General features: G+C 33.4%; 2 protein-coding genes across 2 annotated transcripts; one reads left to right on the top strand and one right to left on the bottom strand.

Moving 5' to 3' along the window:
- Nucleotides 1-5,206: 5,206 nt before the first annotated feature.
- Nucleotides 5,207-7,609, bottom strand: LOTGIDRAFT_97309 (hypothetical protein; the record flags this gene model as incomplete). The annotated part of the gene is made up of 3 exons (XM_009047109.1): nt 5,207-5,331; nt 6,673-6,769; nt 7,526-7,609. Coding segments are annotated over 3 exons (306 nt in total), but the record flags the coding sequence as incomplete, so codon positions are not given.
- A 2,095-nt stretch (nt 7,610-9,704) lies between these two features.
- LOTGIDRAFT_185236 (hypothetical protein) lies at nt 9,705-21,239 on the top strand. Its single transcript, XM_009047108.1, has 11 exons — nt 9,705-9,848; nt 12,153-12,235; nt 13,053-13,219; nt 15,682-15,876; nt 16,324-16,416; nt 16,946-17,016; nt 17,493-17,603; nt 17,992-18,165; nt 18,503-18,610; nt 19,287-19,408; nt 21,055-21,239. The coding sequence occupies exons 1-11, from the start codon at nt 9,778-9,780 to the stop codon at nt 21,174-21,176; spliced, it is 1,317 nt and encodes a 438-aa protein (XP_009045356.1). The 5' UTR covers nt 9,705-9,777; the 3' UTR covers nt 21,177-21,239.
- Nucleotides 21,240-25,256: the final 4,017 nt, after the last annotated feature.

The raw sequence follows: 25,256 nt of genomic DNA, 5'->3' as shown, positions 1-25,256 counted from the left end.
CCACTCAGATGTCTGTACATCAATATTGCCTGTTCATTAATTAATACTGCCATTCAGCAATCCTATCTGGAAATTCCTCACAAGGCACGATTTTATTAGGAAATGTAAATCTGCAGATAAACTGTATACTTTAAATTGTTGTTCAGCTCTACAAATGCCAACTGGGGAAATTGGAAAGAATTATTTCAATCTTCCACCACCACCAATGATGTCACAATTAATGCAGAGAGGTGGCGCGATGCCTATGGGAGGTACTTTCTCAATGCCACCACCATTTGGAATGGATATGAACGTTAAACCATCTGGACCCCCTCCCTATCAGCATGGTATGTATAATTTTGGATTATGTTTAGAGTTAATTGTTTAGACAGAGGAAAAGGCGGATTTCAAACAGATTGAAACTGAAAATGCATAGAAAACATTTTTTTACAAATTGTAAAATCAACATATTGGGTGAATGTCAGACCAAGAAATCTCAAGTTTATCTTACTAAGACCTTATTCTTTTCGTTTGTGACTTTATCATCCGCACATGAACTTGTACTATAGCTGTACCTGTACCTGTACTATACCTGTACTTGTAATAGTGACGAATATGTTACTAGAGGATTTAGTCTTTGAGGAAATTTTGACATAAAATTCACTCCTTTGTGAAAAAGGAAATCACTACCAGCAAAAACTTGGGTGAACACTTAGTAACTAGTTGATTTATTGCATCAAATTTCTTATTATTTTTTCACGAGGTTCAATTTTGTTTCAGGTATGAAAATACAAGCCCCTCTACCACCCCAAGGATTTCATCAATCCGTGAAGCCATCAAGAGGATCATCCAGTCATTCCTATGAATCAGGGGGAGTGAAGAAACCTTTCGGTGCTAATTTGAAATTTGATTACCCTTCTCAAAATCCAAACAGAATGGGATCACAATCGAAACGCTAATCTTAGGCCTACAGTAATTTGTTTAGGACATGCTTTATTTCTAAAATTATTGATAATTCAATAAACAAAAAGATGTAAAATAAATAAAATTAAATCATGATAAAATATGTCCTAAATGAACCACTGTAAAGGCCACACCAATTAATAGCAGGTTTCTTTCACAATAATAGAGAAATACTGATGCTTAAAAGGTTAATGGAATTATAAAGAGGTTTTCTAAATTTTTTATGTTAAACATCAATTTCCACCATTCCAATTTTCAATCAAACATATGTTCCTGCAATTCCACCAAAAGTAAGCGTTTTATGATATCAGTAATTGTAAAGTCCTTTTTTGGCATATTTTGTGATTGGTGACATCATCAAACGTTTAGTTTTTAGTGTAATTGTAAAAACCACAGACATCTGATTGAAAAGGTACAAATTGATGCTATCAGTGTCCCTGATTCAGTGTCCTAATTTTTAGAAAACCTCAAATCAATTCCTTTACAAGTTTCTGAGATACAAAATATTATTAGAATTAGTGTGTGTAACCTAAAAATATTTTTGTTGTTTTTATACGCCCACATGAATATGTGGTCGTATATTGTCGTCGCCCCTGTTCGTCGGTCCGTCACGACCGTCAACATTTCTTGTGAGCACTATAGAGACTACAGTTTTCATCTGATTTTGATAAGACTTGGTGTGATGCTTTAGATTGATAAGATCTCGGCCAAGTTCGAATTTGAGATATTTTCGATGAACGTTTTTTGAGTTATTGCCCTTGACTTTGTTAAAACGCGTCGAAATTTGTTAAAAATAGTTCGTGAGCAGGATTGAAGCTACATTTTTCAACCGATTCTGATGAAACTTGGTGTGATCATTGGAATTGATAAGATCTCGGACAAGTTCTAACTTGACGCATTCTTGATGAACGTTTTTTGAGTTATTGCCCTTAACATTGTAACAACGCGTCAAAATTTGTTCGTGAGCGCAATAGAAGCTAGTTTTCAACGGATTCTGATGAAACTTGGTGTGATCATTGAAATTGATAAGATCTCGGACAAGTTCTAACTTGACGCATTTTCGATGAAATGTTTTTGAGTTATTGCCATTAACTTACGAAAAACGCGTCAAAATTTGTTTGTGAGCACAATAGAAGCTACAGTTTTCAACCAATGTTGATGAAACTTGGTGTGATCATTGGAATTGATAAGATCTCGGACAAGTTCTAACAAGAGATATTTTTTATGAACACTTTTTGAGTTATTGCCCTTGACTTTGTAAACAAGCGTCAAAACCTTGTTTTGACATGACGTAATTAGTAATAGAAACTTTCTATCTACCAAATTGTAAGAAGTGTATTTAGATTTAGATTGCTTATTTTATCTTTATCAAGCTTATTATAAATATATCAAGTCTAAATGAAGAGTTAAAACTGAATTTGAATTTTATGGTGAATTAAGTTTGAAATCAGCAAACAAGCTCATAAACATTAATATTTATCTATATTTAGAGTTGTGCACTTAAGGATTGTTTACCAGTATATCTTTTTGCAGTCATCATTAATTCGAATGAATGTAATATAAAGGTAAAATACCTTTTTTCGACATGTTTCATTACATAATTATCATGATTAATAGTGTATATTTGTTTGATATGTTTTGAATATATTTTTAGATGTTTTTATACGCCCACATAAATTGGGAGCGTATATTGGCATCACCCATGTCCGTCCATCCGTTAACAACTGCTCGTAAACACTCTAAGAGACACAATTCTTGAGGGAATTTGACGAAACTTGGTGGATGAAACCTATTAAAAATCAGAACAATCAAAAAATATTTATGAGTTATTGCCATTCTTCTGGAAAACGTGTTTGAAGCCCATAAGCACTCTAGAGCATCATTTAGCAGTTGAATCATTTTGGGTACAATGAACTGATATATTTTCTCAAAGAGAGTTTTTTTTACAAGATAACAAGTTGAAAGAGCAGTTATAAAGAGTGGCGTATGTTACCTTGCCTGCCTGGCAAGCTAATTTAATTGAATTGATCAGACTCGTAACAACAAACTTACAGGGGCAGTACGCAAAATTTTCATAATCTGAAATGTCGTATTATACCTGTTAATATTTTTAAAATATGCTTTTTACATCTATTTATCTACTTACAGTGATACTACGTCTTAGAATGAAGATAAATTTTAAGTTTTCAAGAATAGTCAATATGAGTCTATATTCATCAGTCCACTTACTTAAGAATAATAATTATTAAGAGTTTTTCAATAGTTAATTACATATTAATGGATAATTACTAAGTTTTTTGGATTTATCGGATTATAGAAGGATCCTGTTATGTTTTTTAGGACACTAGGTATATCTACAGATGAATATATTATGCTCTTGTTGGCCAAGTTTAAAATCTTTCAATTTTATGTTCATTATTAGACGTAGTATTACTTTAATCAAACTAAATTTGTTTTATAAGGGTTAATTAAAAGCATACTAATTGTTAGATCTAGTTTTGGTGTTTGGCCTTATAATGACTCAATATAAAAAGTTAAAACCTTTAGAATACTTAAGGGACATCTCTACAATTAGCGTTCCCACATGATGCAGAAAAATAGGACATAACACTCATTTCATTTCATTTACAGTTCGCGTTTATTTTGCTTAGAGCTTAGATTCGTACAGAAGTTTTTTAACAGCTTCTAAAAAGCCTAACAAACTTGAAAATTTAGGTAAATGTTTTCAATTGTTTTAGCATTAAAAAAACTAATGTTTGGATTTTTTTAGTTAAAACTGTCAGATACCTTTAGAGACTTTTTTAAAATATTTTTGTGCTCAAATTTGTGAAAACTAAACTATACATTAAAATAGTAGAGTTTAGTTTTCACAAATTTGAGCACAAAAATATTTCCACCTACAAAAAAACACTTAATTTTAACAATTTTTTATGCTCTTTTTCCAGTCATTGTGCCCTAACAAGTGGTTCCTGTAGGGTTTAAATCACAAAATTATTTGATATAAAATTAAATGTTGACATCTCTAAATTTATATACATACATAAGCTCATTGCAATTTCAAGCTAGTCAAAACTTTCTGCAGTAGGGGCCTATTATTATCAAAGCCCTTGTTATATTCTTAATGTGTTGAGACTCTCTATGGCTGTATTCGCTAGTCATACGAAGCTACGAAGTTACGTATAGTTCATACATAGAAATAACACACAAAGACATAGGTCACAACCATTTTGAATCTCTTCCTCAACCTGATAAATCAAATTTTGAAAGGCTTCAATATTTCAATATTTGTTGAAATACTATACCCTTTTTCAAAATTTGACCTTTTAAGTCGAGGAAGAGATTCAAAATGGTTGTGATTTATGTCTGTCTGCGTTATTTCTGTTCGTAATTTTGTATGTTCGATACAGCCAATGACAAGAAGTCTGTAAACCATTGGTCATTCATTATTGGCTGTATTCATTAGCAAACAATCCAATCAATCCATTTTGTGATACAAGAAAGGTGGCAATAGGGGAAAGAAAAATTTTATTATAATTCATTTAACTTATATTATTTTGTAAATATATTGTACATTTTAAAACTCTTTGTTCCTTTAATCTTGATCTTGTAAGGCTTACTTCATTTCTTGAATAAAATGGTGCAAATTGATGCTATCAGTGTCTCTTTACAATCCCTTTAAGGTATTATCAGTTAAATCATCTCAGCTGTTACAGCCGCGAATCCCATACCAAGATTTGATAGATTCTGACTAAATCCAGACCATAAAACTTTCTGCAGTAGGGGCCTATTATTATCAAACCATCCGTAACAGTTTCTGATCAATGTCCGTATCACATACATAGGAACGTATTCAAAGATTTGCCCCGCGTTTTAACACCGATCCCACTTACAACAACTTGAACGACCTAGAGCACCTAGTTACTCGCAAAGGATTCCAATCCATGATTCATGATATTCTGAAGCTCTATTGAAATATCCTTCACTTGTATGCCCAATTTGCCTTGCAATCTATCCCGAGCCCCTTTTACAACAAATTGAACGATCTGGAGCTTCTATGTAACTCTGAGCTAAGGTCTCTACACGATGGCTTATTCACAAAGGCCCCAATTCTAAAATTTCTATGTGTTTCAGTCCTGTAGGGAGAATATCTTCTGAAACCTCGTTCTATTGAAAAACCCCTTACTTGTCCACCGCATTCTGATTTCGGTTCACGGACACTTTGGGGAAAGTCGTTATTGAGGGATATATTAGGGGATAGTCTTGTCTGAAGATACGATAGTATTCTAACGCATCTCGAATCGTTGAGTCCCAGGCCCTCTATATCAGTCATGTAATGGACCACTTCTCTCATACATTCGTTATACCCCAGCTCATAATTCTGACAAAAATCTGTCCATGTGGATCCGCTCTGGAATAATCCTGAAATAAAAAAAATGGAAAACATTGAATCTTAGTCAGCCACACTTTATTCGCTAGTATGATTATTTTTCCTCCTACAATTTTGCAGCAAACATACGATCCTATTTTAATGAAACGTATTTGTTCAGGGTTCGATTAGAATTGTTTTAAAGTTATACGTGATTATAGGCATTATAGAAGCTCCTAACATAACAGAACATTGATAAACTTATTCACTAGTTGGATTTTTGTACACGGTTGCGATGCAAAGCATACATCGTCGTATCCCGAATGAGAGTTTTGACATGGAAGTATGACGAATAGGGGTGTGGTTTGGACACGATGAGTTATTGACCTTGCTATGCGATGACTATGCCATATGATGCACATTGCCTGCGCACACGTCATATGTTTTCCAAGTTCGCAACATCTTAAGTTTTAACAAAGTCTTCATCTATAAAATTATAGAGTGATCGTTGCGCGGGCGTTTCGTGTTACGACGATAATTGCTGGTGTCTCGTGTGCACCCCAATCGAGAGAAAAGCAGATTTCCTTTCAGTTTCTCATTTTGACATGCGTTTCATTGTTTCCGCACACTCTGCTATAAAATTAGTCGGGTTTCCTGCAAATAAAGACATACACATCTGTTTGAAACACGTGAGCTTAGAATCCAAGTCGCGTGCGCATTTGAAACGCACGTGCGTGTTTGCGTGTGGACGGGTGATGTCGCGTGCCGTTACCGGGAAAGATGTTTGCACGTGATATCTTTTGTGCCCTGCACGTGCCAGTGAGGCAACACACATTAATTATTTGATGGAATTTTCGACGTGTGTAAAAGACCCCAGCCTGGTAGATTGATCAATAATTCGTTATCTTCCGGATACAAAATGTCTAGTCCAACTAGCCAAAACATGGCAGGTTTTTGTAGTCAGAATGGATATCCTCGTCCCCCAATATACAGGCACATAAATATGATCACGTGGGTAGGGCTGCCAGAATTAGCGCAAATCATTGGTTGATCGAACAGAAATAGACTTGTTTCGATCGAGAACTTAGGTCAATATGCGCGTGCATTATTATATCGAATTATATACATATTGTACCGTCATCAATTAATCAAGTATGTTCCCGTTAGTAACAGAATTTTAATCTTTCGAGATGTAGTTTATCAACAATATTTCCCGAAAGTTTAGATAAAAGTACGAAGCGAGGCTTCAAGTGCGACGGGTCATGCACGTTAAAATCAAATTGATAAGGTGTATTCCAATCCCTCGTTGAAAACGGCTAGCACCGCCAATATGTATCAGCCCGATGAGGAGTATGTAAACTTACTTGTGTCGTGTTTCGACCCACTTTCTGTTCTTTGTATTGTTCTTAAATATTCGACTGTCATCTCTAATATCTCGGCTTTTTCTAACTTTCCTGAAGACTAAAAATAAACCTCAGAATATATGGACGGATATATGGTTTGGATGCGTGAATGCTCAATGCGATAGTCTACAGAAAATTTGCATAGCACCAGGCCCGTAGGGGGGGGGGGCAAATTTTGTCTTAAAGGCCCCCCCCCCCCCCCTCCCTTCTTCTTCCCCCCACCCCTCCCCCTCCTCTCGCTACGGTCATGGTTAGAATGTGTGCTCATACCTCTATTGTTTTCTATAAGGGGTATATTATGCTCAAGCTTATGGAGGTATAACGTTGCCAAACTTACTATATCGAAGCTTTGAAATACCAAAGTCGTCCTTACAAAATACATGTTACTGCTACAAAGTAGGCTATCAAAGTCGATGTATTAAAATACAAAATGTATGAATGTTAACTCCTATGAAATACTATATATACAAATGCAATAGGGTGGGCGTCTTTGTGTGAAGTTGAGTTCAATTGCTTGGTAAGGCCTACTCTCAAACTTTATTATCTACTTCCCCAATGCCTCCTCCATTTACCCTATTGCAATATAACCTTTATAATAAAACAATTACTACAACAACAACCTCACTAAACTCGGACGCCCGCATAGTTAGGTAGGCCTATCAGGTATGGTATAAATCCCATATTTTAAAAATACAGATCACAGTCAGCATATATTGAATAAGGTTTCATATGTCAGGTTTAAAATTGATTTAATATTGTGGCGTTTAAAACTAGGCTACCTCCTATCAAGAAAAGTATTAAAAACTGAAATTACCTGTTTGGCGAAAACAGAAGGTACTGCTTGAGATAGTTCCATTAAACAGTTATTAATCCGATCTCTTCGTCTTTTCTCGATAACTTTATGGGAAGTTCTTTCCTGGATAACATAAATAGATCAAAATAACTGGTATACACTTATCAGGATAAACCAAAATTTTTACTTCTGACTGAAATTAGGGTGTCAAGAGAGTAAAGAAAAGAATAATACAAATATCAAAGGGATTGTAAGAGATTTTCTAGATCAGGGACACTGATAGTATAAATTTGCACCATTCCAATTTTCAGTCAGTCGTTTGTGGTTCCTGCAATTCCACAATAAATAAGTGTTTGTTGACGTCAATAATCGCAAAATGAGTTCGTATCACAAAGGGCCTTTAATGACGTCATTTGATGCTATCAGTGTTCCCGATACACATAAAAAAATCTAGAAAACCTCTTGACATTCTCTTTAACTAGTTATTTTTTAAAAAAAATAATTTAAACACTAATTTACACAACATTGACAAAGACAGATAGTTTTTAACAATACAGATATAGGCCTTCTATATAAGTTAGGTATAACCTAGGCTATATTAGAATTCTAGTGTAAACAGTTTGTAAATTTTTCCCTAATTTGTATTGTATCGTATTGTAATGATTTTGAATGGTAATGGATGTATATAAGCTTTAAAGCTTGTTTCCAAAACCATATGTTTATATATATGTATATTGTAATATTTGTAATTCTTGAATAAATATTGTTTAAATAAAAAATTCTAGAAGATTTCCAATTATCTTAAAAAGCTAATGACTAGAGAAGTCCTCGACTTTTAAACATCAAAATCATTGGAAATCAATCAATCAATCGGAAAGAACACAATTGTGCTGATGATAGCACAGATAACATAAATCAAAAGTTTTGATATCGAAACAAAACCATGCCTTTAACATACCGAATCCGCATTATAGAAATCCTCTGCCATTTGAATTTCACTGCAAATGTAAGTCGCTAACTAATTCCAGACGATGTCTTCAGTTAGAGTTGCACACATCGATTGATCAAGTTTTACCGTTAACAGTGAACGTGATTCAGATTACACGTGCGTGTCGCAGGGTCACGTGTCACTGAAAGATAGCGAGCGTTGACAATAACGGACCGTCCTTCATAGCCTTCCTGTATATAGTGACAAGGTATCTGCATACCAAACGTTGTAACATCCTGGATATAACGGTTTCCTTTCTAATGCACGTGCATTTCAATTAACGTCACGCATTAGACACGTGACCCGGTATAAACGCCAGTTAGTCTCGTGCTGAATGATAACGTAGCGTGCTAACATGAAATACTCAATCGGAAAATGTACCAGAGTGTCAAATCGACTTATTTGCTTAGTTGTATTTTTGATGATTCTGTATGGTTATAGGTTACGTAGCCATATGGGGTACGGGATCCTCTCAAGGCTTCGCAGGGGTGAGCAACTGCCCCTTTCTGTGAAGTCGGCATGGTATACGGGCAGAATTAATAACATTGAACCGAACATAGCCAATTCACTCGCTGTTGTAAGTTTTGAAAGCCCCCTCAAGAGGGTAGGCTACGGTTTTAAGCCTATTTTTCATAATTTTAAAAGCTAGCCAACAGAAAATTAGGCCTATATCGTTATCAAATCCGCTTTAGGACTTGTAGATTTTTTTTTATCTTGAATAGAACCAAAATTGTGAAAAGGCAAGTTACAAATTTACCCAATTTACTGACTAAGAAATCAATTAATGATCAATAGCTTTGTTATTTAAAATGGGCCACAGATGGCTATTGAGAAAATTATGACTACAGATATTAACAGTGGTCTGAATCAGTACAAGAGTTATCTCTGCTATTTTTAACCTAACCAATCAGATAACATCATTCTTGTGTCATGACCTTTACTGACTATTAGCACTGCATTCACGGATTGATAAGAAATTTGAATTCGCCACTTTGACTAAATCATACACAGGTCGAATCACGTCATATTCACATTCCAGAATATGCATACAATTAAACTTCTAATTCAGAACAGAAGATCATAAAAAGAAAAGCTTCGAGTGAAAATTGAAATTACACTTTAAAAAAAAGATTGTTTCTGATAATTCTACTTTGTACGTAATTGTAGTGTACATAGCCATAATCTTTATTGTCTACAATCGTAAATGGAGTCCACTGAGCTTTGGACGTAAAATATAAACACGGATTATATCTACAGTGGTGTTTCTCAAGGCTGGACTGGCCTCATGAACCTCGCAAGTCAATCGGGCGATCAACAGTCCAATCTGTTGTTCGTTAATTTCAACCAGGACTGTTCGTAAGTGTTCAATAATGGCTTTGTTTACATTTAATTTTTATAGTCTGTTTTCATTTTGACGTCTGCATCATCAGCTGAACTGTTTCGGTTTTGGTTTGTCAATGTCAATAAGTTAGAGTAACAACTAACCTATCTAAACAGCCATTGGGGCTATTTTTTTATGCAGGATCTACCTGAAAATTTTGATGGAGGACCACAGTTACAGACTGATGAGTTCATAATTTGACCTAAACTTTGAAACAAAATCAAAGCCAAAATTTTCCAGAATAATAAGTGGCAGAACTCCTAGCTTGTCAACAAACATTACATATGTTCTATTTTTAGAAACTTATATTGAATAGTTGTAGTTTATTGATTCTAAAAAAAAAAAGTAAATCAGATGAAAGATTCTTTCAGTTTCATTCATGAATAACAAAATGCCTTTCTTCAGATGAACTTATACAGTCAAGTAACTTAATTTCGTGGAAACCTATTATTCGTGGATTTCCGGAAATGTTTAATAATTTACATGAGCGACCTTGCACGACCTCCGCATTAGTTTGTTTTGATAAACATGGGTTTTCTCTACAATATCAGCTAGTAGAATGAATTCAGTAGTTTCAAGTAAGGTAAAATGTATTAATGTATACTTTGACAAATACAAAATGGCGGATTTCACTTATTACCAAACGTCACCATTTTTTAACGGCCGAATTTCCTTATAATCCCAAGCGGTAATCGGAGTTCCAAGTGTCGTCTGCTAGAATATATTCCAACGAATGAAGTCACGTGATCAACTAGCGGATTCTGTGTCAGCAGAAAATTTGTATGGAACACAAAGTGGACCATATTCTTATGTTGTTTCAGTGACTTTCAGCAATAAATCACGCTACGTATCTTATTTTGTCAGCCACTATTTTTTTTTTAAATCGTGGTTCTTTGAAGGAATTGTCACTAGTTATAATGAATTGATATTAAAGACAAATACTAAGAGAAGTTAATTATACCACCCGGTATCCATACAACGTGTTTTTCAAGACTTATTTATAGATCAAACATTGTACACGAAAATACGTGACGCATTCTGCCGCCGTTGCCGAGTTGGTTGCTCATGAAATATGGGTCAAAGTGAAGGATTCATAAAGAAAATCGAAATAAACCAATTTTAATTATTTTGTAGAATATCTGATGAAACATCTAAGACATAAAATTTTTTTTTCGTTTTTTTAACTTTGAAGAAATTCGGTGTTAAATCCCTATATCCACGAAAATAGGTTACACCACTGTACTGGTTTTATAATTCCTCTGAATTGCTTTGGATAAATTGTTCCTTGGCCTAGGTTCTCACTAAACCCTAGGAACCTATGATAAAGTAAATCAAATTGTTTTCTGTCCTTATTAATTATTAGTTAATATCAAATCTGTGAACTTTGAAATAACAAAATTTTCCAGAATTATATTTCACTCTGGTTCAATACTCAGAATATGCAGCGTCAACAATTTTGAGACTGTACTTGAGACTTGTCAAGAAACCATACAAAGTTAAAACAATTCTCTACAATATTATTGATGTATTGAGCTCTATTTTAAGAGTGAAAATAGTTTATTATTGCATAGTTAAGACCATGCATTTTCAGGACACTTTTTTTTGCGTTACCTAAAGAATATGTCTACAGAACCCAAGTGACCATTTGCATTGCTACAAGTATTAAAGTAGGTGTTGGATAAGGAGATGAGTTATAAGCTTCATTATTTAGGTTTTACAATTGAACACAAGACGACTCGGAGCAAAACAAACTCAGCCCCCTTTTTTGACTAATCAGGACCACTTTTCGAGACTAACTCGGCCCACTTTATATGGGAATCACTCACGACTTTTTACGAGAAATTGGACCAAATAATTATTATTTTTCACGACTTTTTATGAGACTCGGACTTAATAATTATTATTTTTTATGACAAACTCAGCCCACTAACTATGCAAACTGGGACCACTCATATTTTTTAAACAAATTGAAAGTAGAATGCTGAAGACAACTCAGATTCAAACCAATGTTAAAAGTCAAGACGCTGGATGGTCTTGAAAAGGGCCGTTTGAATTCTTTAATTACTAAGATAATTATATTAGAATTAAAAAGTAAGGTAAGTGTAAATAGTGGTTAATAATTGTTTAAAACTTGGTCCGAGTCAAAAAAAGTGGGACGAGGTTGTTATAAAAAGTGGGTTGGGTTTGTTGTGAAATATTGTTGATAAAAAAGGTTGGCTGAGTTTGTTTTGGTCCGAGTTGTCCTGATTCCCTCACAATTACATTTGTAATATTTTCAGATCGCTTGCAGTTGGCACCAAAACAGGATACAAACTATTCTCTTTGAATTCAGTTGAGAAGTTAGAATCTATCTATGAACATGGTAGGTATTATATATATATGATGAGGTTTTAGACGTCCTGTACCCCTGAATGTACCCAATCACCTATGAAATCTTTTGTCTGCTATTGGAGAATTGAAGAACCAAAATGATTCAATGAGAACATTACTGTGGTACATTGCCTGGTATTAGTCGGAAACATTCCAGCATCTGATAGATATTTGATCGTCTGACAACTACCAAAGGCTAGTATTTCTCTGTGACCTAGGCCAGTGCTTTCATTGAGACTCCATACACCTTAACACCAAAACCGAACTGGTTAGATTCTGATGGAAAAGTAAACTTTTAAAATCAGTCAACCGTAGAATTAATCTATAAAATATTTGAACTTTATTTGACATGGCTGTGAATTTAATGAATTTCAACTGTATCTATCTCTAACATGGTGGATGGATGTAATATCAAAGTGTATAACTTTATTGATGCACTGGATGACCTTTCGGATGATTTCTCTTGACACCTTTTTCTTTGCAATACCAAATAATAGACATGAAAAGAAAATTTCGTTAAAGGACATTGAGCCTTTTTCACTCGGTTTTTGTGGTTTGGAATACATCAAACTGCATGCCAACACGTAGAGGAAGATGCCCCTTACCTTCAGTGAAAAATTTAACTTAAAATATCCAAATGTTGAGTCAGAAACAAGTACAAAAGTCTACACCGGTTAAGTGAAAATTTTGAATCCCCCTGGGCTCCATTTTTTTTACTGTATTAGATAATTGATTATGAGAAATGAATTCTGATTGGACCACGAATTATTAATAACCAATCAGCAGCAATTTTTATATTTTAATTACAGATAGTGAAGATATAGCCATTGTAGAAAGGTTATTCTCCAGCAGTCTAGTGGCCATTGTCAGTCTTTCATCACCTCGAAAATTAGAAGTTTGTCATTTTAAAAAGGGAACAGAAATATGCAACTACAGTTATTCCAATTCTATATTAGCTGTCAAGCTCAATCGACAGGTAATTCCAAAGTTATTCCAATTCTATATTAGCTGTCAAGCTCAATCGTCGGGTAATTCTAAAGTTATTCCAATTCTATATTAGCTGTCAAGCTCAATCGACGGGTAATTCTAAAGTTATTCCAATTGTATATTAGCTGTCAAGCTCAATCGACAGGTAATTCTAAAGTTATTCCAATTCTATATTAGCTGTCATGCTCAATCGACAGGTAATTCTAAAGTTATTCCAATTCTATATTAGCTGTCAAGCTCAATCGACGGGTAATTCTAAAGTTATTCCAATTCTATATTAGCTGTCAAGCTCAATCGACGGGTAATTCTAAAGTTATTCCAATTCTATATTAGCTGTCAAGCTCAATCGACGGGTAATTCTAAAGTTATTCCAATTCTATATTAGCTGTCATGCTCAATCGACAGGTAATTCTAAAGTTATTCCAATTCTATATTAGCTGTCAAGCTCAATCGACAGGTAATTCTAAAGTTATTCCAATTCTATATTAGCTGTCAAGCTCAACTGACAAGTAATTCTAAAGTTATTCCAATTCTATATTAGCTGTCAAGCTCAACTGACAAGTAATTCTAAAGTTATTCCAATTCTATATTAGCTGTCATGCTCAATCGACAGGTAATTCTAAAGTTATTCCAATTCTATATTAGCTGTCAAGCTCAACTAACAAGTAATTCTAAAGTTATTCCAATTCTATATTAGCTGTCATGCTCAATCGACAGGTAATTCTAAAGTTATTCCAATTCTATATTAGCTGTCAAGCTCAACTGACAAGTAATTCTAAAGTTATTCCAATTCTATATTAGCTGTCAAGCTCAATCGACAGGTAATTTTAAAGTTATTCCAATTCTATATTAGCTGTCATGCTCAATCGACAGGTAAAATTTAATTCTTCCTCAGTGTAAGAGCTCAATTTTATTAACACTTTCTAACACAGCATCTAGTATCCCAACAATGTAGGATGCTAGTAAATCTATCAATTCCATGCAGATATTACTGATAATATAACTTAATAATGGAGCTTTATCAGTTGGTAATCCAAATATTTAGCCTACTGTAACACTTTTAATATCATCAATAAAAAAAATAAAAGTACTAACGGTCCAAACGGGAAATCCGAAATGTTAGTATAGCAAAACATTGGTTGCAGCAAATTATGATATTATTTTTATACGCTCACATGGACATGTGTTCAATAACAGACACGCAAATCATTTCACAAAGATTTTTAACAGTCCATTTTTTAGTTGATCAATATAATGTGGATACTCTAAAGCACAACACATGAGTAAACATTCAAAAAAATAATCTGCTATAGAAAAAACTAAGTAGTCTTAAAGTTTTTTCAGTTCAGATCGTTAGTACTTGGTATATTTATTCTACAGCAGATTATTTTTAAGTTTACCAATATTATATTATATTATATCATATGATACTATTTCTATAAGCTGCATATATAGACTTATATAAAGTGATTGTTAAATAGGTCTTTATATATTCACAATTCACTATAACATTGCACCTTTTATTCACTTAAGCTAAAGAATATTGTCTGAGAAATATATTATATATAGCACCCACATTTACTCTAATTATATCGACTTATTACATACTGTTTACATATTATCGTGTGATTTATTTTTTCCTTTATAAGTTGACTCATTTTATTTTTTATTATATTTTTTATGTAATAATGATTTATTTAATAGCCATTGAATTGATACAGACACTGCACCTTTCACTATTAAAATATTTCAATATCAAATATGATAGTTTTTAGAGGTTCATAGAAAGTTTATATTCCCTAGAACTGCACCTTTTATTCAACTCAAGTTAACAAAATATATTTGTTAATATTTATGTTATAAACTTCAAGATGCGTTCCCTTAGTTTCATTTATGAAAATGAAAATGCTAATACTTTTATTAATAGAAAGTAGAGGTGTTCTAATGACTTGGAAAATACCAGTTTATTTCACATGTCCATAATTAATTCATAATTAGCTAAATTAGAAGAGAATTACCTGCAGAATTCTAATGAGTGACCGATCAAGAAAGGTCAAAAAGTTTGTTTTTGGTTTATCAAGACTGTTTCATACATGGACATTTATGATTGGTTAAAACTCTTTATTATATGCAATAAGAATATAATGATATGATTAAGAATACATGATAATTCATTAGAAACACCAATTAATCTAATAGTTTGCTTAATTTGACATTAAAAAATAATGACTAATTAAACTAAAGAAAATTATCAAAGAATTAATATATTATCTTAAAATGATTTATTTTTTAGCTGTTGAAAGTACCATCTTCTACACTAGCAAAACACCTTCCACTTGTATTTTTCAGCGATTGATTGTAGTAATTATATTGTATTTTCCAGTGATTGATAGTAGTATTTATATTGTATTTTCCAGCAATTGATAGTAGTATTTATATTGTATTTTTCAGCGATTGATTGTATGTTTAGAAGAGAGTTTATATATACACAATATTCGAGATATGAAAGTGTTACATACGATACGTGATACACCACCTAATCCTACAGGACTTTGTGCTCTGGCTATAAGCAATGATAATTGTTTCTTGGCCTACCCTGGTAGTAATCAGATTGGTGAAGTCCAGATATTCGATACTATTAATTTAGTAAGTATATTTGATTATCTATGAAATTTCAATGGTAAAGTTCAGTTTTATGTAATAGTTAGATCATATTAAAGGGATTGTATAGAGGATTTCTAAACTTTTTATGTGTATCGGGGACACTATAAGCATTGATTTGCACCATTCCAATTTTCAGTCAGACGTCTGTGGTTCCTTCAATTCCACTAAACCTAAGCATTTGAACGTGCTTTTTTATAGTGACGTCATCAAACTCTTAGTTTTAGTGGAGTCGCAGGAACCACAGACTGAAAATTGGAATGGTGCAAATTGATGCTATCAGTTTCCCCGATACACATGCAAAATTTATAAAACCTCTTTACAGTCTCTTTTATTAAAGAAAGTGAATTATACTGTACAGTATTACTAGTGTATTTTGTTTTATGTTCTCTCAACTTATAAATGTTGTTAAACCTTATGTTATTATTTTAGAGAGCAGTTACTATGATACCAGCCCACGATGGTCCTTTAGCTGCTTTAAGTTTTAGTCACCAAGGTAACAAATTAGTCACAGCTTCAGAAAAGGTAAACTCTTTGAATTTGATTTAAAAATGCATTCATTTGATTCTTGATTAAACTCTTGGTAATACAAATTAAAAAAAAGCGGTCTTATAAAATGTTTTGACATTAAATTTAGACTGGAGTTGGGAAAACAGATACTTTGACAACTATTTACTTATCATGAAATTCAAAATATCCTGGCCACGTATTATCGCAACGATCTTAGCGCTAGGATGTCCTAGAATCAATGTTAGAAGATAAGATCCTAGGACATCCTAGAGCTAAAATCGGTTTGAGAATACGTGGCCTGGTCCATTGATAGCAGAGCTAGAGCCCAGACATTAATGCCCCTAAGCACACATCTTTAAACAAATGTTCCAACTCTTGAAATGTAGACATGAGAATAAGTTCTACTTGTCTAACTTCAATAGGGACACAGGCTGAAATAGGTCAGTTGTCTGAAGATCACACAGTGTGAAACTCTGAGTAACAACATGTTTCAGGTTCTGTTTTAATATTTCAACCTATAATAATATTTTGTGTGATATTACAGGGAACAGTAATCAGAGTTTTCTCTATACCAGACGGTCAGAAATTATTTGAATTTAGAAGAGGAGTTAAAAGGTAAAATAAAATACCAACATGGCCATTAGCAAACAAACAGTTGGTTGAGGTCTTGGAAATACCACATGGTAAAAAGCATCTAGTAGTTCGAATGGGACTATTAACAGAGGCCCTGTGTGCTACAGGCTGTGCACACTAAAGATCCCTTTACAGTTTCCCTCATTGCATACTGCATGGTGTTGCCTGTAGCCTAGAAGGGGCAATAAAAACTTACAACATACAAAATGTAAGCTATGTGTCCTTTTTGAAAGGGATGAGAAGTAAGCTAACCCAAACACCAAATAAACATTATTAGCTTTGTGGACCCCCCTGAAATACCAAAATGCTAAGTTGATAAATCTGAATACTAAATGATGCCCCACTTAATTTTGGCTTGATTACTGTTTATTTCAGGTGTGTTATTATTAATTTGTTAGGGTTTAGTAATGATACATTGTTCTTGTGTTCAGTTTGTAAAGTGTTATTATTTATTTCAGGTGTGTTAGTATTAATTCGTTAGGGTTTAGTAACGATGCATTGTTCCTGTGTGCCTCTAGTAATACAGAAACTGTTCATATCTTTAAATTAGATATCAATATGAAAGACAAGTAAGTTTTCTACTTTCATTTTAAATAACCTTAAAGGAATACTACTTCTTAGAATGGACATAAAATTTAATGTCTCAAACTTGGTCAATAAGAGTATTTATTCATCAGTTAGACTTACTAGGTGCCATGACTAAAGAATAGAATCTCTATATAACATGATATATCCATTAAATTAATTAATTATTGTGAAGTGCTGACATGAAAAAGATGTCTCGTTGTGCAACAAAAGGCAAAAAATTGTACCTTAGCTTCCTGACTAGAAATATCTTTTGGACAGCCGTTCCTCTAGGTATCATTGAATATGGGGCAAAGAAGGTGTAAAATAATGAGAAATTATAGTTGAAACATTAAAAGTAATAATAACTTTGCACAAAACTTATTATTTTAGACAAACAAAACCACAAGATGAAAATCAGAGTTGGATGGGATATTTTAATCAAGCTTTAAAAACCTCAGCTAATTATCTGCCCACTCCCGTTACAGAGATGTTTAACCAAGGGAGATCATTTGCCACGGCTAGGCTACCTAACTCGGGCTTACGCAATGTCTGTGCTTTAGCCTTGTAAGTAATCTATTTTATCTATTTCCCAATAAAGCTTGCAGGGAGCCGCGATGGGCCAGTGAGTTACACCCTTCCGATTTTTCAACCTGGTTTTCCTCTGTCAGTGATGCAGGTAAGAGGGGCTGACGTGGAAAAAGCGTCTAGTCGTTTGGAGGGGAAAATAAACTGAGGCCCGTTTCCTACAGGCTGTGCATGTTAAAGATCCCTCGACAGTTGGAAATCGAAAAAGGGAAGGCTTTCGAAATTTGTAAAATTCAGATGTAATTCTACTGTTATAAAGCTTTAGGTGATCCGACATCTTTATAAAAATGCTGACGTTGTATATTTTTGCTTACAGAATACAGAAGATACCCCGATTACTAGTGGCGTCTCAAGATGGTTATTTATATATTTATAATATTGATCCTAATGAAGGTGGTGAATGTACCTTAATCAGACAACATAGGTTAGTAAATATTGTATGGTTCATGACTCAGGTGAGGTTAATACGAGAATTATCAACATGTAGTGTGTAATATTTACTGAGGCCAACGGTAGTTAATACAGAGATGAACTGTTAGTTCGAGATTTTCTGTATGTCCAGGTGGATGACGTCAATTTGCACTCCAGCAAATACGTGGAAGGAAATGGCAGCAGTAGATTTCGGAATGGTTTACTTTTGATTGGAAATTTGGCAGCAATCATACCTTTCAAGAAACGCTGATTTTTAGCAAGAATTCTTCACTATTCAAACCCAGTAGAACACTGATGTATAAGATGTTTTGAATAGTGATTAAGTAATCCATAAGTTAACCATTTTTTTGAAAAATGTAAATACTGAACAACATTGAATATGTATGGTATAATTGCGATATTATGAGCAGTAGTTTAAATAGTGACAGAGCCAAAGGGGGGCAGAGGGGGCAGTTGCTCCCCCACTCCCCCCCTCACAGGCCTGGAAGCAAGTTTTTCGGGCAAGAATCTCATAACTATCTCAGATATCTCGCCTTCCCTTGGACGTAAACCTGGCTCCACCACTGAGTTTAAGACAGTTTAGTTGGCTTGTATAATTGAAAATTAAAATTGATTAGATCTTTATTTCTTTTGATTTTTTCATTTCATGTGGATTATGTTTCATACAGGTTAGATGGGCAGCCGGGTGAATCCTTCTCTCAAGATCCAGCCTCTCACGATCGTCCTCTAGCTCATCCAGGTGCCACTTATACTCGTCGAGATAACACTCCAGCAGGTGGCACTCCGCCAGGTAAGCCACCGTCGCTTGACCGTCCCCCGAATTCTTCAGGTTTTAGTTACGCAGAGATGCTGTCAAAGAAAGACGTGAAACCGGATTCTGTTGCTCTAATGGATGATGTTCTAGTTGGGGAAGGTAAAGTATGGCCCACTAGTTTGCTCCTCCCCGCACTGGTCCTCAACCATAACGTCGGCCGGTGGAGGAGAAAGGCTCTCGCTTTTCAAAAAATCTTACAATAAAACTTGTCATAAGTGTTGATTTTACCAGAAAAAGGCCATCCATGAATGAAAATTCATAAATGTTGGTTTTATATGAAGTATTTTACTATAAATATTTCATTAAAGAGATTGTAAAAAAGTTTCCTGAAATAAATTATGTGTATTGGGGACATTTATATCATCAATTCCCTAATCATCAAATCCCTAATCACAAAGGACCTTATGTGATAAAGCAAATTTTGCAAATTGATGCTATCAGTGTTCCAGATACACATAAAAAATTTAGAAAACCATCTTACATTTCCTTAAAGCTTGTAGGATTTTTTACATGATGCCACACTCTCATTGTGAAAGTTGAGATGAACAAGGGTCATCCACACTTGTGACAAGGATTGTTGGAAGATTTTTGAGAGAAACGTGGCCTAGAAGCCTGCCATTTACATCCTAGAGTAGCAGCCATTAATGTCCTTGACCTTCATCCATATTTCTGTAACTTTCATTTCTTTTGTTTGATCATTTTCAAATCTCACCAACGGCTTAGCATGGTTTTAATTTTAACCTGGTTAACCAAGTCTCAATTTCTCGAAATCTTATCTAAAAGGGATATATCTTTCTAATTATTGGCATTGGCAATACTTCAGAAAATATTTCCCTTTTACATATATAGCAATCTTTTGATCGGTTATTCCCCAAACTTCTTTTGAATTGAGTTTTTAACCAATCAGATTGCTGAATTTTCTGACATTTGTTTTAAACCAACTGTAATTGACTTATCGTTAGTCCGGAAATCATTTCTTGAAAGCTTTAAATGATTACTTACTGTATTTAGCATGCTCATTGGCTCTAAATGAAGGACTGAAGCATGATTTTTGATGATTGATCTAATCAACATCAGCAAACTTGAACAACTCTATACTACACGATGTTGAAGGAACATGATCTCTGGGTTTATTGGCTTGATCAGATTATACATAAAATGCTTTCTAAAATTAATGACTTCATTGGCATGCTTTCTTAATGGTTTTTTCAATTTAAAAAGATCTCCTCTTTTCTCTTCTCAAAACATTGTGTTGCACATTTCTTTAACTTCAATTCTGTAACTTTGTGGCACATTTCATACTGTGTTTATTTGGGCCTGTATATTTCAAATCTTAGTTAAAAAGAGCACGTCACTAATCAAAATATGCGTTATCACAAAAGGCCCTTCGTGATTAGTGACGTCATGAAACACTTAGTTTTAGTGGAATTGTAGGAACCACAGATTTCTCATTGAAAATTGGAAAGACGTAAATTGATGCTATCAGTGTCCCCGCTACACTTAAAACATTTAGAATTCTTTACAATCCCTGGAAATAAGTGCTTTATAAATTACAAAATAGTATCATCAAAATATATGACTCCATTTTTCAATTTTTATATGAACATATCTTTTTTTTTCAGAATCTCAGCCGTATGAAGAACTAGAGCAGGGAGCTGTGGGCGGGGACGAGGCCAGCAACATGGGAAAATTACGTTTGGATGATGAAAATGAATTTCCACCTATGACTCATAAAAGTGATTGAAAATCAGATAATTTTAGATCAGGGTCTGAGGGCCACAAACCGTTTTTTTTCCATACATGTACTTCTACCATTTTACTCAAACTTCAAGCTGTTATTACAGTATAACTAATTGTATCAAAGAAAAAAATATCAAATTATTCATTAGGATACAATGTTTCTAACATTATCACATTTATCTTCAAATTTTACCTTTTCTTGATGAGAGAGGTATTATGAATTTGAGTAGAAAGTAAGCTGAGAATGAGAAATGTTTTGTGGTCTGGGGCCAGGGCGTGGTCTGGGGCCAGGACCCTGTTTCTCAAGATGTCTTACGAAAAAAATTTGGCAAACTGATTGCCGGTGGGGAATTTTACTGTCAAAAATAGGGCACTTACGATTCAATTTACATCTAATCAGTGTTGAATTTTATGTGCAATTTTCACAAGAGCTTGATTTTGATGTATTTACCAGTCATGTCTGAGTCGAGCTTAAAGTTTATGATCATGTTTTTTTTGCCAGTCATGTCTGACTTGAGCTATTATTTTGTTGTATTTACCAGTCATGTCTGACTAAAGCTATTATTTTGTTGTATTTACCAATCATGTCTGACTAAAGCATTAAAATTACGACTTTTTTGCATTTGCATTCATGTCTGACTAGGGCCTTAAACTGTATTTATCAGTCATGTCTGAATAGAGCTCCCAACTGTTGATTATGTTGTATTTTGCCAGTCATGTTTGACAAGGGCTCCAAATATATGGATATGCATTTGGTTTTAAAGATATTTTCCTACAATTGAGCCAGGTTTTGCGAATTTTTCATATATTCACAAAAATTTTGTAGCGAAGTCCCTGATTTTTATTTTTAATTTATTTTACAGAAAATTACTATTATGTTAATCGTTTTAAATCTTTGATATGAAACTTATGAGTTTTGATATAATAAACGTTTGAAAAAGAATAACCTAATGGCCAATGTGGAATTGTGGGATAGTGAAACCCAAAGAGACTGCTCTACAATAGGTTTCGATATCCCACAATTCCTTATTTTATCAAGAAATTGGTTTTACACGCTTTGATAGGTCGTAAATATCAAAAAATAAAATAGATACAACTTTTTCATTTAATTTAAATTAGATTAATGCTCGCCCAACACGTTCTTGTTATCATGAGTTTTGTTGCTATGTTTAATAAGTAAAGAAAATGAAATAAGATGTTCTATAAAACAAGTATTGAATATCAAATGAAATGAATGGAGTTTTACTTCCTACTTTTCTGCACCATGTTATTGAAATATCAAGTATAAGAATTTATTTTGTAAATTTTTTACAATTGACTTTTATTATGTTTGTATGTTATAAATTATTGTGGGTAACTTATGTTAAATATAAATTTAAAATTAAGAAAATGTTATATGCACAAGAAGAATTATTATGATGATACAGATAGAGTCCTGATTGTTTTATGGATCAATATTATTTTGTTTATATATTATATTAAATTAAATTTGATAATCTTACAGAGAACTACAGAGCTCATTGTATTTGCTACAAGCTAGAAATTAGATACTGCACTGAAAGCAAGGTTCATAATGCAAATTACATCATCCATTTATAAGATGGCTACGTCGTATGAACAAATAGCCAATTTGACTTCATTAAACACCCGATCAACAGCGAGAAAATGGGCTTAAAACTGCCCTTTCTTGAAAATGTGCGAAGGTAAAATTCATCTGAAAGTATTCATAAAAACTTTGAATGAATAATGTAAAATATGATTAGTTTTGAGTTAGTGGGATTGGAGAAGGAGGCTTTAAAGACATCAAGTTGGCAATTTTATGCAGTGATATGTTCCCTTTTTATTGTTTGCGCTATGAGCCTCGTTCTCGATTCAATATTACCGACGCGTGAATAAGGTCTATAATGCTTCTATATCACTCACTTGTTAAGGACTAGAATATTAGTCTGTTAGCTCAAGGTCTAGAAAGACTGAAGATATAGCATTATGTACATACACATTACATTTTGTATAAAGTTACTATTTTGAAAGATACACATTGCTTTTGTTTTTTTGTGCTTCGATATAAAAGAAATAATATTTATTATATAGGTCTTGTGTTTAGGTATAACAGAATGTAAACACGTTTTCTAAAAAATGTTTGTTAATAAGGGACATTGATAGCATCAATGTACACCATTCCATCTATCTGAAAATTAAAATGGTGCAAATTGATGCTATCATACAAAATTTAGAAAACCTTTTTACAATCCCTTTAAAGAAGCATGTAATATGCCTTATGTTCTTTGTATGAAAATCTCACTGCTAAATGTTATAGTATAAATTATATAGTTTATCACTTGCTTTATTCTTCCAACTGGTGTAAAAAGCTTTTAAACCTGGGGCCTTATTCTTCAACTCCAAAATCATCTGATTGGTCAATAACTAAAATTGATTTTAAATTAAGTTTTATTATCCAATCAGATTACTGTATTTCTTCAAATCTGGATTTTATACTCCAAAGTCATCTGATTGGTCAATCACTAAAATTGTTTTTTAATTCAGTTTTATTATCCAATCAGATTACTGTATTTCTTCAAATCTGGATTTTATACTCCAAAGTCATCTGATTGGTCAATCACTAAAATTGATTTTTAATTCAGTTTTATTATCCAATCAGATTACTGTATTTCTTCAAATCTGGATTTTATACTCTAAAGTCATCTGATTGGTCAATCACTAAAATTGATTTTAAATTAAGTTTTATTATCCAATCAGATTACTGTATTTCTTAAAATCTGGATTTTACCTTAGTTAAGTTATTTAGAATAAGGCCCCCTGTTTGTGTAAATAGTGAAATATTGTTTTGTGAATATATATATATGTGTATTACTATTATTATTATAATCTACTATCATCTTGCTATGTGAATCACGGAACACTGTAGCTTTTATTCTCAATAAATACTGATTTCTTATAAAATACTTACTCGCTTGTGTCAAAATTCAAAATTATTAAATTTACGGGTGTGGCACTAGGCAGGTTATGCTTACTCTTCTAGACATCTGATACTACTTTTCATTATGAAATACTCACTTATTATTGATATACTTCTTCATGTGAACAGTTCATTAGCTGCTTATGAAATACTGACGCACTTATAAATGATTGATCAACATGTACTTCCTCATGTGGTATTTTGGATTATGTTTTGTAATTCAGTCGTACTTGGTTTATTTATTCAGTCATTTCTTTACATATATATACTCTTGTTTAAGCTCTGTCAATTATCCTGAGCTTTTAGAATGGACTGGAGACTTGCAACGTAGTATTGGATCTAGTCGAAGGTGTATTGTCATCAACTGGATCATTATAGTAACTTGTAGCAACTTTGACTTTTCTGTCATCTTTTATTCCCTGATGCCCAGACTTTTCCCGACATCTTTCGTTGAAGAGTTGCATCTTGTATCAACTTCGGGACTACCATGCTGCTAGTTACCAACTCACAAACATTGGCCAAAGTTGAGCAGAAAAGCATTGCATAGACAAATAGGGTCTGGATGACAGAGTCTAGTCATCAGTGCACTTAGGTCGTCTTTTCTGAATGAGACTCCCTGAACTCTTACCATCCCCCGTTAGCAAAATATTAAAAATAAATAATTATCACATAAAGGTTAATTTTATTATATAATTATGTACAACTACAATTTAAAAATCGATGATGAATTTAGAAGCAAGGCCATTAAAGATGATACTCTCACAAAATTCATTCATTTTTTTTACCAGCAACCCCTCTCATAATATGTAAAGGTTTGTTTTGATTGGTTAAATTCACTGCCTAATACAAAGCTATTTAGTTAAAGTGAACCACAATCCTACTATTTACTGATATTGAGGTCATCATTATTTATATGCATTATATCTGCCTTACTAACACACATATAGTCTTGATGGAACACGCATAAAACATAGTACAGTGGAACCACTTTTATCGGCACATTACCGTTCCCGAAGAATCTGTGTGCGATTAAATGATTTTCTGGATAGATGAAACATGTCATGCCACAATTAGAGTTATGTCCCTTTCTGTTTGTTCAAGTGTCAC

This window comes from Lottia gigantea (assembly GCF_000327385.1).
Source record: "Lottia gigantea unplaced genomic scaffold LOTGIsca_11, whole genome shotgun sequence".
In the NCBI taxonomy this organism is placed as follows: Eukaryota; Metazoa; Mollusca; class Gastropoda; family Lottiidae; genus Lottia; species Lottia gigantea.
Note: the sequence above shows the minus strand (reverse complement) of the source record. Positions and strands in the feature narration are given on the sequence as shown.

What these genes read in the sequence shown, in the direction of transcription:
- LOTGIDRAFT_185236 (XM_009047108.1), top strand. Translation starts at nt 9,778, where the DNA reads ATGAACCTCGCAAGTCAATCGGGCGATCAACAGTCCAATCTGTTGTTC. An exon ending in CTGTCAAGCTCAATCGACAG is followed by an intron (nt 13,220 to 15,681) that starts GTAATTCCAAAG and finishes TGTATTTTTCAG; the next exon opens with CGATTGATTGTATGTTTAGA. An exon ending in ACCTTAATCAGACAACATAG is followed by an intron (nt 18,611 to 19,286) that starts GTTAGTAAATAT and finishes TGTTTCATACAG; the next exon opens with GTTAGATGGGCAGCCGGGTG.